Source organism: Lepisma saccharinum, chromosome 17 (genome assembly GCF_977018435.1).
Source record: "Lepisma saccharinum chromosome 17, izLepSacc3.1, whole genome shotgun sequence".
NCBI classification, from domain to species: Eukaryota; Metazoa; Arthropoda; class Insecta; order Zygentoma; family Lepismatidae; genus Lepisma; species Lepisma saccharinum.
In genome coordinates, this window is record NC_139245.1 from 44,170,532 (window position 1) to 44,191,130 (window position 20,599).

The following is a 20,599-nucleotide window of genomic DNA, read 5'->3' on the forward strand; positions in this document are numbered from 1 at the left end:
ACCTATACACCTTCATGGCATGGTGCTAAGCATAGGGGAGCACTTTACCTTTTTTTTTTTTACCAGTCCAGGGGACGTCCATAGGATATCCAGGAAGGATGTGTTAACAGTCTTGTCTCTGGAGTGAGCAGTTCCAGATTCAATCCCCATTGGGATCTCCAAAATTTCAGTGTTGCGAAGTCAATTGGTGGGGAGGGGGAGGAGTAGTAGCTGCTTGAAGGGAATAGAGGCAAACTGTGGCCAAGAATGTCCTAAAACAGTGGCGATTTGATGCAGTGTTTTGACCACCCAATGAAAACCTGTTTGGCAGGCATTTGGCCTTACGACCATTACCCAATTTACTTATTTTTAGTTGTTGCAGGCAAATGTCTTGTTTTTGTTGACAAATCTTATAATTTATAATTGAAATTTTTAATGAAGACAGTCCTCTTTATTTGAAAAAAAAAACTGTAGGTATTGCATCTTGTGATTTTATTGCAGTAGTTATTTATATTTACATGCACACGTGTTCATTATTTTATATCATTTTTCATTCCTGTACGTCATTGAGATTAGGAGAATGAATGATTACCAGGATACATTAGACCAGGGCGCGAAATTTCCGGTCCCCATTGGCGACCAAAAGTTTGGAACTGGCGACTAAAATTTTGTTGTTTCAAATGTGTGTCAAACATGCCCGAACATCTCAATCCAACATTCATACATGGTTTTGGAAAGCGAGCCGATTGAAAACCCCGTATCCACTCAATGCCGACCCCATCTTACAAATTATTTAATGTAGCATACTACGAGGGTCACTATTTATATTTTGAGCCTAACAATGAAAAAACAGGAATTTGGCATAGAAAACTGCTTTATTGTTTTTCGAAGTATTCTCCTTTATGGTCAATACACTTTTGCATTCGTTTGAACCATTTGTCAAAGCAGTTTTTCCAATCTTCTTGAGACACCTCCATAATATGGTTTTTGAACGCATCAACGGCGTCTTCCGCCGACGAAAATCGTTGTCCACGCAATTGTTCCAGCGCGAACAACTTTTGTTGGATTGGGTTCATCTTGAAACACCCATACAGTCGACCGTTGTTTACGTTCCGGCTCATATGCATATATCCATGATTCGTCACCTGTTACAATCTTATATACGTCATTTGAAGCACCATGATTGTATTTATTGAGCATTTGTTTGCACCAATTGACGCGAGCGTCTTTTTGAGTTTTTGTCAAATTATGTGGGATCCAACGAGAACATACCTTTCTCACAGCTAAATGATCATGTAAAATTTTATATATGCTGGTGGAACTAATGCCTATGGTTGCCTCAATCTCACAGTATGTCACATGACGATCTTGCAGTATTAGGTTTTGCACAGAATCAATGTTTTCTTGAACAACAACTGATTTTGGACGACCTTCGCGAATCTCGTCGGTGAGCGAATGGCGGCCACGATTAAATTCGTTATACCAGCGTTTCACAGTGGCAAAGGATGGGGCTTCATCGCCAAATGTGGAAGTAAGTTGATCGATGCACTCTTGTCTTGATAATCCACGTCGAAAATCGTAAAAAATCATCGCACGAAAATGTTCACGCGTTAATTCCATTTTATTGTTGTCGCGCAATCTCCAAGGCAACATAAACAACACAAATGAAGCTATTGACAAAACATTTGAAGTACGTTATGGTCAATAATGCCAGACGATTCCGTGCAAACATCAAATCGCACCTAACTTCAATCAGTGTTGCCAAGGCTCAAAATATAAATAGTGGCCCTCGTATGTAGCTAAACATGAGAAGCCATTTAAAGACTTTGCAGATCTGCTGTGTTGGGCAGGTAAATTAAGTGTGAGTGTTCTACCTAAGTATGGCAATAAAAAGCAATGCAGAGAATTTATTCATTTCATAGCTGAAACTTTGAAGTTAGATCTAGTGGAGAAAATAAAGAAATGTACATACATCAGCCTTCTGATTGATGGATCCACAGATAGATAGTCAGTCGAGCATGCAAATGTGTATGTTCGATACGTGGATGCAATTGATGGTTACATCAAAGAGGATATTTTAGGAGTAATAGAGCTCCCAAACGATACTTCTGCTGGTCACTTCACAGCCATAACTGATTATTTAGTATTTAGATTGGCAATAGGTTCAAATAAATACAGAAACAAGTATTACATTGTAGGCTTTGGTACTGATGGTGCAGCAAATATGGTCGGGCACAATTCAGGATTGGGTGTGCAAATGAAAGATATTTGTAATAAAATTATAAATATTCACTGCCTTGCACACCGTTTGCAGTTAGCTGTGTTGGAGTTAAATATCTTAGAGCATTTGATTCCGTGATTAGGAATATTTTTCAGTTTTATCATGGCTCTGCTAAAGACTTCACCTCTTGAGAGAAACGACAGAAGTTATAGGAGAAGAAATTCTAAAACTGAATGATATCCACACTATTAGGTGGTTAGCCAGCAAAGGAAGTGCTGTAAGAGATCTCTTGCAATCATGGAAAAACTGTTGTGACCCATGGAAAAGACAAACCTAAGGGTTTGCTGAAAAGTTTGAAGCAATTTAAATTTGTTAAGCTTCTGTACTTCCTTTTGGATTTTTACAGGAAACTGAACCCTTTAAGCGTGGCACTACAAAATAAAAGTCTTTTGATTTCATCTCTGAAAATAAGAATTGAACACTGTATTTCAGTTTTGGCTGACCTGGAATCTAATGTTGGACCAAGCGAACAAGATTTCTTGGACCATGTATCCATTTCAGGGCAGATCAGGGATGTGCAGCTCACAAACATTCAAAATGGAGAGCAAGAGTTTCAGACTGTTAGAGGAAACTTAATTAACAATGAGAAGGTGTACATCACAGAAAGATTGCAATCTATATCAATAGATGTGATTGCATCTCTGCATGTTTTCGACACCTTGGGTTGGCCTCCCAAAGAAAATATTCTTCAGTTTGGGATAGAAGAAATAAAGAAGCTCTACGTGTACTTGAACCCGAGCCTTTATAATGAGAAAACGGATGTTCTGTTAGCAGAGTGGACAGAATACAAACTTTTGTTTCCTTCTCTGACTTTGAATCAGATGCTAGAGAAGATTCACAGTGAGGAGTGTTCAGCAAGATTCCCCAATTTGCTCCAGATTTTGACATTTTGTGCTGTTTACCAGTGAGCACAGCTTCATGTGTGAGAGGTTTCAGCTGTTACAACAGACTCAAGACTATTTAGAGGAACTCTCTAAAGACTGAGACACTGGATGATTTGCTCAGAGTTTCCGTAAATGACCCCCCCTCCCCCCCCCCGTCAGTGTTGACCCAGCAGTTGCGATTGTTAAGTGGTACTTCAGTGCAGAACGACAGCGCTACATAAACATTAATTCCTAAGGTATGTTCTTTTTAATAATTGCTCATATTTTATTATTTATCAATATAAAATAGTGGCGACCAAAGATTTTAGTCCGGCGACTGACTTCAAACTTGAAATTTCATGCCCTGCATTAGACATATATATAGACTATTGTTTTTGCCTGTCAAAGATTCAAACTTAGAACCTTGTTGCTGAAAATAATAAAAATGTTAAAGGAAATGCTTTCATCTAATGCAGGCGTAAGTGTCATTTCAGTAAAAATATTGGAATATTTCGCGCACTGGGAACCACTGATTACTTGTTACCTTACATAAAGTCTATATTTCGAGGTTCATACGTTCTATGCTTATTGTCCATAGCAACTATAAATTTTGTTGTGTGTATATTTCGATATCAAGTATCCAACACTACATAGAAATTGGAATATTCGAGACAACACTTGGGCCCTCATTCTTCTGAGATCTTTTGCTATTTTGGAAACAGGAACAAAAGCTAAGTTGCTTACGTATTTTCATCATCTCTTAACATGAGATCATCTAAGCAACATTGAAAGATGCAGTAAATTGTGATTTTTTTTGATTTTTTTTTGTTACACTTCTCTTCACATAAAGTGGCACACTTTGAAGGGTTGAACATTTGAAGAATGTGCCACTTTATCTGAACAGGAGTGTACCAAAAAACAAAAACTCTCACGTGTCCCTGGTCTAGATAGGTGGTGAGCTATGGTTGTTGTGTCCATTAGAGTATTGCACGGAACCACTATCGCTCACTTGTACTCGTTTGAGTCTCCCACCCTCGAACATGCTACGCTCAATGGAATCTCATTTTTGTGTGACAACAATCGTAGACACATATATGTACAATATCTGCCTTGGTAGTTTCAGCCCCACAATCATCTACAGTAAAACCTCATTAATCCAGACCCCCGATAAGCCGGACTTCGCTTAATCCGGACAAGCAAAAGGCAAAGAAAACAGAATGCAAGGTTTTAAATGTGGCTAGAAGTCAACAAGAGAACTTCCCAAAAAAAAGGCAGTCAACCACTGAAGAAATTCTGTTTCCCGCAGACTTTGTACTGTATAGTGTATTTAGGCCTATGCCCTTTAAATACACCATGATAAACGTGTTTTGTTGCTATAAACTGAGTTTTAATGCACTTTCTACTGTTCTTTTAGGTTATTTCAGTTAATCCGGACTTTCGTTAAACCGGTCAACTTATCCCCCCCCCCCATTAGATTAACGAGGTTTTACTGTATTTTATTTTCACATATCACTGTATTGGTAGGATAGACTAAACTTCATTTTAACATTGAGATGATGACTATGTTGACTTAAAGTTTCAATTTCACTGCATCTTTTACTTCACGATCCATATCTGAGGGCACACTACCACAGAGAAATTACAGTTATACATGTTCAACTGGGCTTCGAGTGTGTACTGCTCATTTTGCCTGTTCGAGCATTATTCGCTCGAGCGAAGCAGCTCTAACCTTTGTACGCTATCAGTTATGTCATGGTTATCTCACTTCTCGACATTCTGTATTAGTTAAGAAAATGTTAGAAACATATTAAAGAATCATATAAGGACCAAGGTCTGCCAGGTGACTTCTCGTTGTGTGATGTATGGTCAGAACTTCAAGTTCCATCATAATTTTTCAGGATTTGAAGACCGGTACCTGCCACTGTGGCTCTCGGGTAGCTTCCAGATCATAAATACTGAAATTTTGGAGTTCCCACTGGGAATCTAACCTCGGAATACTAACCATTTGGTCTAGAGAGTTGGACAAACGTATTTTTTATAGGACTGAGTAGATGTGAATGTAATTACTCTTTTGTCTCCTATTGTAGTCTTATTTTATTTCATTTTTGTTTCAGTTAGTGGCATTTTCATCATTGAAAGTAAGTCCAAGATATACCAGTGAAGTTACATTAGTGGATCATGTAGAGGACTTTGACTATGTATCATCATTTGAAAGGTAAAACTTAAGTTATTTGCATGCATTGACTAAAACATGTCATTTTAAAAAGTACATTCGCAGTTATTTATTGTTGTATTTCCATTAAAAGTTAAAACATCTAATTGTAATGAAATGTTGTGGTGAATCAATATTTTGTAAAGTACAGTTAAAATTGACAGAGTATATTTTATGCCTCATTTGAAATTAGGAAACCTTAAAAAAAAGCTTAAAAGAAAGTACAGTATGTTATTGCAATTCAGCTAATTTTTTCCAAAAGAGCCACATTTTGTATGTGCATGTGAGGAAGGAAGAGATGTTGGTTTACATTCTTATATTTTGCTATTAACATTATAAATCACCTCTATCCCTCGAGTTTTGTTCCTGCTCCAGAGTTTTTCGTAGTAATTCATTGTTCACACAGGAACTTTTTTTTTTTAAGGAAACATTGTGTTTGGTGTTTGTAAACAGCATACATGTGCTGAAAATTTTTAACCTGAATGACTCAAAATTAGATGAAACCCAAATTTCATATTTTTTTGCCTGGTTTCACATTTTTAATATTATAATTTCTTAGTAAGAGGTTGATGTAGGTTTAATTAAGATTTGTTTCGTATTCAGATAACATCAGCAGAACATTTCATTCATGTGTGTGTGTGTGTGCAATAAGAAAGTAAAAGTCTTCCTTTGCATTGCACCTAAAGTGGACTTAAAACAAATTTACACTTTATTGAAATGTTTTCTTTTTATCGTTTTTGTTGTTGCAAGTATAACAGAAATATGCATCATATGTAATCAAAAATCTAGAAAGGTAGCATACATAACTAGAAAGGTAGCATACATAAACTTACTCTAATGTTTAGGACTTAAAACATACAACACCTGCATGTATTATCTCTAACTTGAATACAAGCTCGTAGTTGAAGATGCATTTGTTTGAAAATCATTGTAATCATTGGTGCCATGTGAAAGTTTCTGCCAAGAGAATCTGTCTATTCTCTATACCTTTACAGTTTTCATTTCACATATATTGTAGCTATATCATAATTGTTACCTTGCCCCAAGCTGAGTTCATTTAATGATTGTCCCATTCAAAGCTTTTTTTGGCTCTATTTACAGGGAAATATCTGTCTCTATACCCGAGAAAACTCGAAGAAATGGCACATTGTACCTTCACGTGTGCGCCACACCAAAAGAAAATAGAGTAAACGATTGGTTAAAGTTAACACGAGACCCGTTAACAGTATGTTGCAGAGTAAAGCTGACAAAGTACCATGTACCTGAGGCCGAGACGTTTAATTTGCTAGGAAAGAAAAAAGCTGTAAGTATTCTGTAACCTTTTTTAAAGCCCAAGGGATCGAATTATATATTCATTAAGGTTGTGAATTAAATATTGCCATTTTGTAATTGTCTGATGCACTGTCTGTATTGGTAAATTTGAGGCATGGGACGGACTAATCACTATATTATTATTGGGCCTCCCCCGAGGGTGTAGTGGTAACATTGTTTCTTTGTAATCAAAGGGTCCCGGGTTTGATACCCGGTGAAGGCACATGCCACAGTCGTTCGGTTCCCACTTTACACTGTAGGTCCAGTGCCGATTAGCCTTCCTGTGCACAAGGTGGACTTTTTTAAAACAACAAATCAATCAATACTACTTTATTGGTATCAGTGCTACAGTAGTTCAGTTGATGAGGTATCTGACTGCCTTGTGGGAGGCCTGGGTTCGAGTCCTGTGGTGGGTGGTCTAAGGTTGGATTTTTCTGCCCTTGTCCCTGCATAAACCAGCTCTGGGGACCACCCAGCTCCAAATAAAAATTGGCACCTGCGGGCAACCCTGATGAGTAAAGTCAGGGGGAGCATAGTGCTGATCATATCCAAATATGGCCAAGATCGAGACTGTATGAAGCCCTATCTTCATATTCCTTGGTGTGCCTTCAAGGCACAGAGTAATGTGCATAGGGACCTTTACCGACCTACATTATTGGTGTCAGCCATATAGACATAATGGTTTATCAGAAACAATACTCATAATTTTACTAATTCAATTTCAATAAAGTTAATGCAATTTAGTTCAAACAAATCTGCCATTTTTTTTATTGAATACAAGGTCAATTCACCGACTTCCATGGCAGAGTGGTTAGCACATCATGCTATGATGCCAGATGTCCCAGGTTCGAATCCCAGGCTGTGCACGTTTGGTTGTGAGTGTCCATTCATCAATTTTATCGTATTATCACTCATCCACCTTTGCGATTAGCCAATAGTGGCAGAAAAGTGTAGTAAAGTAAACCAAATGAATCAGTCAATCAGCAAGCTCAATTCGTGATCTTTTTTTTATGTCTAAAATGCAGGCATGTAAGGGGTGATCTGGGAAGACCAAATGTCAACCTCCCTTCCCTGTAGTAAACCTCAGCAAACAGCAGTGTGGCACCTGGACCCGCACCTGAGTGAAGATGGTTACATTACACTGAACTGCATTATCTCTGTTTGTTCCTTGACATTATTAGAATAATTCAGTCTGCAAGACTGCAGTGGACAGGTTATGTAGTATGCATGGGAGAGTAACAAAAAGGATCCGTATTAAGAAACCTGAATATTGTATGGATAGTCAAGAATGAATTTATCTTGGTCGGAATATGGAAAGATGAAAACCTTTTGTTGCTGCAGCAATGAACCTTCAGGTTTAGTAATGCCAGAGTGTTAGTTTAGATAATTAAAAAAGCTGGACTCCACTCTAGAAAACCAGGGGAAAATGACAACAGACACAGATATTCTGGCCATAGTTTCCGAAATACAAACTTCCTTGCCAGTTTTTGTCTCCTAGAGCTCCGTGCACTTTGCTTAACTGTTGCTATATGTTTATGTGTGTCTTGTGTGCGAGTAATGTAATTTGTCTTTGCAGAATTTAACAGCAAGGAAGACTGTTCACACTCAAGTGCCTGTTTCTCATTTCAAGAGTAGAGTAGTAGTAACCATCATGGCAGATAATATCTCTCTTCCGAGGGACAACTTGCCAATGGAAATTGGACATGTTTTGAGGTAGGTTTCTTCATTCTGTTTCCTTAGTTACTGTGAAACATCAAATTATCATTACGACATTACCAGTGTCATATGAGAAAATTACTTACCTAAAGGGGTCACCTCATAGATGAAGAAATCATTTTGTTATTAAATTAAAGCCTCCTTTTGTTGATTATGTAAGTGCAGTTATTTATTAATTATATTAATAGAAAATAATAACGAATTATTGCATGTTGTTTATATAGTTGCAGTTATATATTAAATAATTACAAAAGTTACCATAATTACCAACCAACTGTCACTGACTTGTTTCGAATTACACACATCCAAAGAGGGTGCCTGATAGGCGTACCAAGTGAATTTTGCCTCCTACGTACATTACATTTATGTTTTTATGTACAGAAATATTGGAAATACCCTACGGAGCAATGCCATATATTTAAAAAAAAATTATAAGAAATTTGCAGTTGAAAATCTAGAGCTTTTGGATGGACCTGGCAAACTCCCCCTACTCCCTTTACTAGGGTTAAAAGAAAAAATGAAGGCGAGTTTGTGCTTGTGTGTGCTGTTATAGAATAACCTTAACTTGTATTCCTTGATGGTACATAAACCTCTTTCATAAGTTGAACTGAATTTTTTTTTTTTTTGCTCCCTCCTTTGCCACTAGCCATTGTTAAGAGTATTGAAAGGTTGTGGATATATGTGAAAATAAGTGCTACACTATGCAGATGAGTCTCTTGGGAGTCACCTCAGTGGCTGCAGCTCACGATCTCACCATGAAGTTTTCATGTTCAAGTCCTAGCCTGAACATGGGGTTTTAATTGTGATTGTGCCTTTATCAGTTTCATCTAATCATCACTCCCTCATTGTAGCAATTAGCCAATAATGGCAGAAAGGTGATAGTACATACATGCAAGTACTTGGTGGACTTACTGTGGAGCATTTATCAGCTTGTGCATGATGTACTATAATAATAAACATTATCTGCAAATAGCCGACCTCCATGGCAGAGTGGTTAACACAGCATGCCATGATGTCAGGGGTAATGGGTTCAAATCCTAGCCTGGGCATGTGTGTTCTTTGTAAATGTCCCTTCATTAATTTCATTACATCAATACTCATCCTCGTGTTTAGTCAAAAGTGGCAGAAAAGTGAAGTAAAATAAACCAAATCAATCAATCATTTCCCTGCAAATAGTGTTTGTCATGTTTTTTTACATGTGATGTCTGTTTGCATTGGATCACTTTAATGATTTGATATTCCCTTTCCTAAAGTATGTAAATAAAAGTCTGTCATTGTGTAAGAAGTTTCTTTCTGGTATTCATTTTTTGTCACGGAATTAGAAACTTCCCATGTTAGAATATCATTATACAGTCAAACCTTAATTCAGACACATATTTACGTATGAAATGTAAATTAAATTAAATTTAAATCCATCAAATGCAAACCTTGCTTACTCTTTTTGCAGCAAACTGCTAGTCATTTTGGGTGTTACACTCTTCTATTTTTATATCTTTAATTTAGATCTGATAATTATTGTTGTCATAACTCTTAAACTAATAATTCTAGGTTCTCTCCAAAAGCCGAATTTTTGCCAATACTGTTGTATAGCACTATCAGTGATCGTCTCCGTGATTTGGTTGAAATCAAGGAAAGCTCAACAGTGATGAATGCAACCTTTATTTACTCACCCATTTCATTTGGGAAACTGAGGTAAATATCTTGGAAGTAAGATGGCACTCAAAAATTTGTCGTTTACTGTGGTATTATTTATGTCAGTGAAATTGAAAATTTTAATTATTATTTTTTAAAATTTCATGTTCATTTTTATTGTGTCTGTTATTGGTTAAAGAATTTGTAGATGTAAAATAGTTAAACTGCATTTTGCTATTAGAGCTCATGTAAATATAAAATTGTTTATAGACTTATTTTCAAATGAAATGCCTAATGTAACCATACTTCATCAGATTGTCATTCTTTCAAGAAATATCAGAACTCTGACAAATTATGTTAAAGCCTAAAAGACACTGAAATCCATTAACTATTTATCATGACCGTATGAACTGTATTACAGTGACACCACGATTATACTTTCTTGGATTTTTTATTTTCCTGCATTATAAGTTTTTCCAGTTTAGTCCCTTGAAAAACGTAAGATCGAGGTTCCACTGTACATCATATTGCTATATTAGGACCGTGTAGATTGAATGTGGAATGCATGAAAATGTAAACTCGAGGAATATAAATTTATGGTTCCACTGTATGTAGTTTCTGTGTAATAAAATTTATAGAAATCTGAAATTCTCATTTCAGGTTTTGGCTCAATGTCGAAACAGCCCTTTCTTCGCTGCACTCATTTGGTTTTACTGAGAAGGACACTGACGAAGTGAAGGGAATATTTGCCGACACAAATCTCTACTTCTTGTGTGTGACTGTTATTGTGGCTGCTCTCCATGTGAGTACATTTTAAGATTTTGTTTTAAGAAGTCTCAAAATAAAAAAAGTGATTTCATGTAATGTTCCCTGGAGATATGTTATACTTAATATGCTTGAAGAGAAAAGAATGCTGACAAGCACTGGCATTTTTCACAAGAATTCAAACACCAAACACCACTACTTGCGCAGAGACTTATTTTCATTTGCTCCACAGTTAGCTGGGACAGAGTATAGATGTGATAGTAACATTTCTGCTCTTTTAGGTAATATTTAAAATGTGCTACTTTCATCAGACTGCTAAAGCAAGGGATAAATTGAATGATTATGAACAGTAGTAGAGTGGAACCTGGTTTTTACATCCCAGGACTGTACATTTTTTGGATGATACGTCCAGCCTATAAGGTTCCAAAACACCATCAAATTATAATACTTCCTATGATTTTACATTTTGCGTACATACACAAATATTTATCTGTACAAAAGTTGAAATACACTGTTTTCTATTTCACACCAAAAGTAATTGTTTATGATATAAATGTTTATGAATACATACATTCAATGTAATTTTTGTGGCAATTTTTTTTTAACACTAATACAAATACTATATTAGTGTTTATTTTATTTTGAAGAAGATTAAATGATACACATTTAGAAATGCCCATATTCATGTAAAGCATCTGTTTTACACACAAGATATTTAAGTACATTCATTTGTATCCATGCAAAGGTTTTTTCATGTGTTCGTTTTTATGTGCTAGTGTTTAATATTATATAACTAACTCACTCTCTAGCCTTCTTAAACCCGAAGGTTCATGGCTGCAGCAACACAGGCCTTCTATCTGTCCCTATCTTGAGCAAGATCTATATACTCTTTTCCGTCCCTACTGATTTCCTTTAGGTCCATCTCAACGTTATTCCTCCATCTTCGTCTTGGTCTTCCTACATGTCTCTTACCATCAGGTTTCCCAACAAGTATCCTGTAAACTCTTCTTTCCTCTCTCCATTCGTGCCACATGGTTATTATACTTAAATTCTTTATGCACCATTAATGAATGACTTTAAAACATATCCATGAAGATTCTACGTATCTTTGATTGGTGATGTTTCTACCCATGTAAAGAATGGGTTAATGGGAAAATACTATTTATATTAGGGCTGAGCCGATACTGGTGCTGATGTATCGGTATCAGCCGATACCATAGGTGTGGGTATCGGAAAGTATCTGTTGGATTTTATTTACCAATACCAACAATCTTTCCCAGCCTCTGCAAGAATGCCTGACTATACTTTTGCGAAGTCTAATTATCTTGAAAAATGTGCAAAATTAGAAGTTTCTCTTTATTGTGTACCAGTTGTGTGTGAAAAGAAATGTTATGACATAACATGAAAGTTAATATTGTAATGTATTGTAAATTCTAAATCAAAAAATCTTGGTCAGTTGATTCATGTAATTAAAGTGGGATACTTACACACTATTGATAATGGCTATTTTGAATAACTTTTAATTATTACAATTTTCAAGTACGTATCAATATCGGTGGAAATCAGTGAGAGTATCAGCATCAGTATCGGTTCAAAGTGGTGTCGGCTCAGCTCTAGTTTATATTGTTATTATATGATTCACCTTTATCCTCTGAGAACATAAAATCGAAGTATAGGGTGGCCATAAATTTTTTCCCTCATTACAAAAAAATATTTAAAAGAAACTATTACAGGTACCGTCCTATGGTTTGCTGCAAACAAAAGAGAAACTCATTATGTTTTCTTGACAATGTCAAAACACTTCCACATGTGTACCTTTTATTGCCCCCAGAACATCTAATTGATATTCGATTTCTCGCCAGGTATTGTCCAACAATTCTTGGGTGACACCAGCAACAGATTCAGTTATGCTTCTTCTGAGTGTGTTCATATCAGGTACAGGTTTTGCATACACTCTGTCCTTCACATAACCCCCAGAAAAAAATCCAGTGGCGTTATGTCCAGTTAGTGAAAGCTTTGAAGCCGGACGACGTCCCTGTCGAGCTGATTTTGCGACCGAGATTTTGCAAAGGATCGATGACGACAATAATTACCTGCAGCGTGTGTGTTTCTCAGAGAAGGCTACTTTCCACATGTCATGGAAAGTAAACTGGTTTCTCCCAAGAATAGTAGGAGAATACATGGGAAGAAATCTAATATCGATTAGATGTTCTGCGGGCAACAGACGGTGCACATATGGAAGTGTTTTGACATTGTCAAAAAAACTTAATGAGTTTCTCTTTTCTTTGCAGCAAACCATAGGACTGTACCTGTAATAGTTTTTTTTTAAATAAAATTTTGTAATGAGGGAAAGACTTTATGGGCAACCTGTATAATATACTTGTATTTGTATTGTAGCCAATATTCCTCTGACCTAATGCCTGGAGTTGAAGTAGGTTCTGCCTGTTACTGACGATTAAGTTCTAAGTGATATTTTATGATATTATCTAAGAGGAAATTTAAATCAATACCAAAATTGATCAACACACACCATATCCAAACAGGATTTTCAGTTATAAGTGCATGCTCAAATTTAGTCTGTACTACATGACAGCAGCTTTTTCTGTAAATAGTAAGGCTATCTGTTCGAGCATGCCCAATTTTTTTTTATATACCTTAACTGGATTACTACTTTAATAATACATCATGTGAATAATTGATGTATTTACTTGATTTTCACATATCCCTTATAAAAGAATTTTAAATGCGCAAACATGTAAACTGTGATTATCATTATATATTCCAGATGTTGTTTGACTTCCTGGCATTCAAGAATGACATTATGTTCTGGAAACGCCGAAAAACTTTGGTTGGTTTGTCCACCCGTACAGTTGTGTGGAGAGCGTTTAGCCAGTCTGTAGTGTTTCTGTACTTGCTGGACGAGGAAACATCCCTTCTTGTTTTGGTGCCCAGTGGAATAGGAGCACTCATAGAGGTAAGTCTATTTTATTTATTTCTTAGTACTATTGCGAGATGAAAAGATTTGTTACGACACAACTTACACCACATGCAATTACATTTCACTAAGTAACCGAAGTAACTGACGGAGGACTCCAGCCAGAAATGGAATAGGAAGCACTCTGCATTTTTTCCTTCTATTTTTAACGTTTTTTAACCCACTGACTTTCATATGTTAAAATTGGACTCCTGAAGAAGCCACTCATGCCAGTTATAGACTTAGTTCTGCATATTTTTTCTAGGATAATAATTAGATACTGGATTTTAAAGGGAAAAGCTTTCTTCTAAAAAGGACAAAAAAAGAGAAAATTATTGCCAAAGAAAGGGGGAAAAAGACTATAGTTTTTTTGCATTCCACTAAAAATACTATTTTATATGAAAGCGCAATATATACCATTCATATATAAAAAGGAGATGCATTAATTTTCGTATTGTATCACTAGAGGCATGCATATTTCGTTTTTGACAAGAACACAAAATGTGAAATAACACATTCTGATGTAAGTTTCTCATGTTTCTCAAAGGTGTGAGGTGCATTTTCCTACCCTGTTTTGTCACAAAATAATGCAAAATAGACTCTTAAACACGAAATTTACCGTTTATATACCGGCGTGACACTTTCTGAAGTCTGAACTATCCTGCAAGTTATGCAATTCACGGAAAATTGATTAATTCTGCTGTAAATATTTGAGAAGCAAAAAATCGACTCCTTTATACAGGAATAAACTTAATATTCTGGTAATGATTTAATGTGCTATTTGTCTTTATTGTGATATGTTTATTTTGTGTAATAGTTCAGTTTTTAAATCACATTTGGGATTATATTCTCATTTTTAAACTAAAATGTCATTTTATATACTGCTTTTTTACCGCTATAACAGCGAAATTTCATTCGGTCTCTGTGGGGGGGATCGGTGTTGCGGGATGTCACGTGAGCTAGGAAACCCAGCTAATTTGCCTCCGAACCTTTGGAGTGTGTAGGTTGTGCCTGAAGTGAACGTGTGTTTAGTTGCTCGCGTCGAGAGTCAAGATGCAGCGAACCATCGAGCATCATTAAACTGAACAAATCTGCTACGGAGACTTTTGATGTGCTCTGTGAGGCTAACAAGGACGTAGTCATGTCCAGAACACGTGTTTTTGAGTGGCATAAACAATTCAAAGTTTGCCGGGAAGATGTCGAAGACGAACAGCACGCTGGACGTCCAACATCGATCCGAAACTCTGAAAATGTGGCCAAAGGGCGAGAACTTCTGAGCAGTGATTGCCGGTTAAGTGTTTATTTGATACCACAGGAGTTAAATTTACAGAAATCCACTTTGCAGTCAATTGTGACAGATTCCTGGCTGCTGCATCACGACAATGTGCTCAATCACATGTCGCTAATTGTGAGGGAAGCACTGGCCAAACATTGTGCACACTACCTTACAGTCCAGATATTGCTCCCCCGACTTCTTTTTGTTCCCTCGGATCAAAAGGAGCCTGAAACAACATCGTTTCGGGATGATTGAGGCAGTTCGACGGGGTACCTGAACAGCTTTGCGGTTGTCGACTTCCAGGAGGCGTATGAAGAGTGGAAAAAGCGCAGGCAGCGGTGTATTGATGCAGGAGGGTCATATTTTGAAGAATATTAACACACTGTACATATATCTTCAATAAATTTATTTTTATGACTTCAGTCCCGATACTTATTGAACAAACCCTGTATATTGTACTTTCATTTAAAATATTTTTTTAGTGAAGTGCAAATATAAACTATAGACCTTTTTCATTTCCTTTTTTTTTTTTTTTTTAAGGTAAAGTACAGTATAATCTTGTGGCTGCGGTGGCTCAGTCGGTAACACGTCTGACTACCATGCTAAAGGTCCCGGGTTCGATCCCCGGTCGGTTCAAATCCGGGAACTTTTCTTACGATGGAAGCGACCCCGGCGTCCACCCAGCGTCGAATAACATGGGTACCTGGGGGAAACCCTGGGGGGTAAAGGCAGTCAGGGGCGTGATGCTGATCACATCACCCCCACTCACGACCGGATCAAGAAAGTGTGGGGCGTTACCCCCACACCCCCTATACGCCTTCATGGCATGGTGCTAAGCACAGGGGAACACTTTACCTATCTTTACAGTATAATCTTACCATCTGTTTCAATTAAATCTTCCTTGCAGCATCTTACTGCATTCCATAGCTTGCTGCCACTTGTAAGTGCCTGGCTTCGCCGTTTCACTCACACTCAATACTGTCGTCACTGTCACACAGTTAAGTTAAAACTATTCTAAAAACTTCACAATAAAAGTCTGAATCTAGCAGACAAGTCCACATTCGACTGAACGGGCATGCCGCTTACAATGCGTTTGTTGCTGCGTAAGCCCAGATCGCATTGTTTCAACAATTGCTGCAATGTACTCCCAACACTCATGGAGGGAAGGTAAGGTAGAAGGTGCTTGCCCTTTCTTTCCTCTAAAGTGCACCAAATAGACAATTATTAAATGTTTTGCTTAGGGAAAGAAACAGTTGTACGAAATATTTGATATTTTGTCAATAAAGGAACCAGAAAGGAAAATGTTTTAAAAAAGGGAATGTGGGCTGAAAAGGGGGAAAGAAGGGAAGTCAAGACTATGTAAACTTGTTGGTGGAACATAATTATCAACACTGTTGTTATTTATTCCATGATCTGCGTTGAAAAATAAAAAAGGACTTCCCTTTATAATCCAGTCTCTAATAATAATGTAAGAAGGAAACTGCTAACTGCATTTTCTTGAAAACTTACTAACTCAACACAGCCCATATACTGTTACTAGTAAGTTGACTGCAGAATAAATAGGCAGTGATCATATATAAATCATACAATATATAAAATTGGGCATGCAGTGTATGTTAACATGAATTTTGGTGAACTAAAGTACTCATTCTGAATTTGTCACTTACTACCGTGTTGATGTGGTCAGTGGAATGCACCATGAAGCCAAAGGTGCCAGGTTTGAACCATGGTTGAGGCATTGTTGTCTCTTTGTATTCATCCCATCATCCACTTCATCAGTTTATCATTCATCATCATTAGAGAGAGGCACACTTTTTCGTAAATAAAAAAGCAAAGTTTCGGTACAAAATCAGAGTCAATTTTGTTTTCAAAAGTGGTAAATAAAATAAAATGTCGGTGTTATAGTGATGAAAAACTGATCAAAAGTGATATATAAAGTGACATTTTGGTTTTAAAATTGTGAACTTAATTCACATTAAAAACTGCACTTATTACAAAATAAACATAACTCTTCTAATAGCTCATTTATGAAGTTACCGAAGTATTAAGTTTGTTCTTGTATAAAGAGGTCCATTCTGCTTCTCAAATATTTACGGCAGAATTAATCAATTTTCCGTGAATTGCGTAACTCGCAGGATAATTCTGACTTCAGAAAGTGTCGCATCGATATAAACTGTAAATTTCTTGTTTAAGAGTCTATTTCGCATTTTGCAATTCATTTCGCATCATTTTGTGACAGAACTGGGTAGAACAGAACTCACACCTTTCAGAAACATTAAAAATTAGCATTAGAATGTGTTATTTCACATTTTGTGTTTTTGTCAAAAACTAAATATGCATGCCCCTAATCATCATCATTGCAATTGACTCAGGAGGTAGAATACGACGTAAACTAACTGAAGTAGAAAGGTTTCCTATTTGTATTTATTTTACCTATTAAATTGGACATACACAGTGCATTCATCTGCATATATTGTTCTTGCCCGTCAACCTTTTCCTGAAGATCTTTATATGGAGGGTATGTACAAAACTTCCTCCAGCCTCAATGGTATAAGAGGTTTAGTACAGTGCACTCCAAGGCAAGGACTTGTTTCTTCAGGTTCTGGGTAGAATGTGGGTGGTTCCTTGTGGTTGTTCTGTAATGTGTTTCATCCTCACTGTCATAATTAGCTGCCTTGAGCACATTGAGTGGTTGACTTGTGAAGGTTCCAGGTTTGAATCGAAGTCTGGACATTGTGTGCCCATTCATCAATTTTTATCTCTTCTTCATATATCCTTGAGTTGTGGTTTTCCAGTCGGTAGGACATCTTACTGTTGTCCTTACTGGGAGACCTTGGTTCGGCTACCGAGGTGGGTAATTTCAGGTTGAAATTTTTCCAACAATACATCAAAATTACTTATGTACTTTTTGTAATATTTCTCATGATTGAAGTCATTTTTTTCTTCTCTCTTACTTTCATGCTAGATGTGGAAGGTGACCAAGGTTCTGCGTGTCCAGGTGAATTTCAGGGACAAGAGGTTTATCAGATTTGGCTCTGCTTCAGCAGACGAAGCAAAGACAGAAGCATTTGATGCTGAATCAATGAAGTACCTGATGTATGTGCTGTATCCACTGTGCATTGGAGGAGCTGGCTATTCTCTGCTGTACATGCCACATAGAAGGTAGGAAACCATTTTTATGACAGTTATTATGGCGTGTTCTGTACTTTTTGACCAATATGGATTTGTAAATTTGAATATATATTTTCCATTACGGATACGACTTTGAAATCATACCCATTCTGACAAAAATCCTACTGATTGCCACCAATCAAATGTGTGAACCTTGTAACAATAAAAAATTGTGTTCACAATATTATATAAGTACCTCATTTGCAGTTATGACACATCAATCTACCATAGTTTTTGCTTCAAAACATTTTAAGATTGCGTAAAAGTAGGGCTGAGCTGATACCGATGCCAATATTCTTACCGATTCCCACCAATACCGATACTTGAAAATTGCAATGATTAAAATTTGTTCAAAATATTGACCAATATTTGTGTGTAAATATTCTTCTCCCATTATCATCAATTACAAATAAATTTGCTTTAGACTATTCTAGAATTAAATCAGAATATTAAAATAGATGTTATGTAATCACAAAATACAGTATTTCGTGCAAAATTGTTGCAAAATAAGAATAAAGTTCAAATTTTGCATAATTTTCAGGATATTTAGACTCCACGAAGGTGTTGCGCTGCATTTTTGCAAACCCCGTGAAAGACCAATATTCAGGAAAAGTATCGGTTGGTATCGGTGGATGAATTCCAACCGATACCGATAGATACCACTGGTATCGGCTCAGCCCTACGTAAGAGTTAATTGGAATATTCAATTATCTGTCAGGGCTTCTCTGATGACGTTAGGGTAACATTATTGCCTTGTGATCAATTAGTCCTAGGTTCGATATCTGGAGGATACACACAGACAAACAATTAGCTATCATTTAATTATGAAACTCACATAATGTTAAATATTACATACAATTATGCATTTTACATTATTTACAATATAAGTACACTTTGCAAAATTGTTGCACATCATTTTTGCAGATTGCACAAGATACTTAGACTTTTAAAAAGTGTCAGCCAGTAAGGTTGATTAAATTTGAATCGATACTTTCTGATACCGATACATCAGTATCAGCTCAGTCCTAATTAGAATATTAAAATACCTATCACTGAATCACAAAATTAACTTTGTAATGAATGGAAAAAACTAACACGTTCCATAATTCTTGGAATTGAAAAAATCCAGTGGCATGAGGTCTGATGAACACAGAAAGTGTGCAGTGCTACCACTTCCTGCAATTTGTCTTTTCTCAATAAAGGCCCTCACATGAAGGTAGTGGGGAGGAGCTTCATATTTAAAGTAAAATTCCTCACCATTCGTGACATATGCCAGAGGTTCCATGTTCAAATTTTGACGATATTCATGGTTTCATTGTGTTTGTCTCATTCATTTCGACTGTTCATCATTCCATCCTCATTGCCACCGTTAACTCGAAAAATAGAAAAGGGGTGTAAAATAATTGAAATTGAACTGCAAGGCTTAACAGAAGCTTTCAACAAATGTTTTTATTGTTGGTAATTTATGCTACTTTTCTGCACCTTTGGCTAATTGTGATGATGAGGATAAATGATGATTATATGAAGTTGATGCATGTACATCCATACCCACTTGAAGACTGGAATCTGGTTTGATACCTTGTGGAGTCACATAGTAGTTCAGATCCTACTTTAAACTGTAGGTCCAGTTTACGATTAACTTGTCTCTGCATAAAGTGGACTTAAAACATAAACTCAAATACTCCAGACTGGAATCTGGAAACTTCAGTGTTTATGCAAATAAAATTGTGCATAAATGTTTTGGAACACCCTGTATCGAGCTGCTATTTTTTTATAGTAGCAATGCTAGCAATGGAAACGAGAAAGTTCTCAGTGCATATAGCATTGTGCTATGAAGGCATATTTAGGGGGTGTGTGGATAGAGCCAGACACAAATTCACATTCTCGATCTCGGTCACCTGTGATCAGCACCATGCTCCGGCCACCTTTTATCCCCATGGTTGTCCCCAGGTACCTATTGATTTGAGGCTGGGTGAGCCCCGGAGCCACTTTATGTGGGAACAATTCTGGAAAAACCTTATATCACCCACCTCGGGGAATCAAACCTGGTGGTCTTCCTTGTGGTAGACTAGAGCACCACGGCTCTAAATTTTCAAATTACGGAATATTTGGAATTTGTAATAGTATTTTTGTTTAAATGTAAACAAACTTTTGGTGTTATTCACCACTCTTCGCATTATTATTGTGTTTTATTTATTGTTTCAGCTGGTACTCCTGGACTATAAATAGTTTGGTAAATGGAGTGTATGCCTTTGGATTTCTATTTATGCTTCCCCAGCTCTTTGTGAACTACAGGCTTAAGTCTGTTGCCCATCTACCATGGAAAGCCTTTATGTACAAGGTAAGAAGCTCAGCAGTTTGTCTATATCATGTAGACTTCTAAATAAGCCAGTAATAATGTTCTATAGAAGTAGTCTGC

General features: G+C 36.7%; 1 protein-coding gene across 1 annotated transcript in view; it reads left to right on the forward strand.

Annotated features, from left to right (window-relative positions):
• The window catches only part of LOC146001709 (lipid scramblase CLPTM1L), a 30,215-nt gene that overhangs the window by 4,277 nt on the left and 5,339 nt on the right, over nucleotides 1-20,599 (forward strand). The window contains exons 3-10 of the mRNA XM_083139374.1: nucleotides 5,238-5,338; nucleotides 6,437-6,638; nucleotides 8,223-8,359; nucleotides 9,911-10,054; nucleotides 10,655-10,796; nucleotides 13,545-13,733; nucleotides 17,975-18,171; nucleotides 20,386-20,521. Coding sequence (XP_082995500.1) covers nucleotides 5,238-5,338; nucleotides 6,437-6,638; nucleotides 8,223-8,359; nucleotides 9,911-10,054; nucleotides 10,655-10,796; nucleotides 13,545-13,733; nucleotides 17,975-18,171; nucleotides 20,386-20,521 — 1,248 coding nt within the window. The remainder of the gene's footprint in view (nucleotides 1-5,237; nucleotides 5,339-6,436; nucleotides 6,639-8,222; nucleotides 8,360-9,910; nucleotides 10,055-10,654; nucleotides 10,797-13,544; nucleotides 13,734-17,974; nucleotides 18,172-20,385; nucleotides 20,522-20,599) is intronic.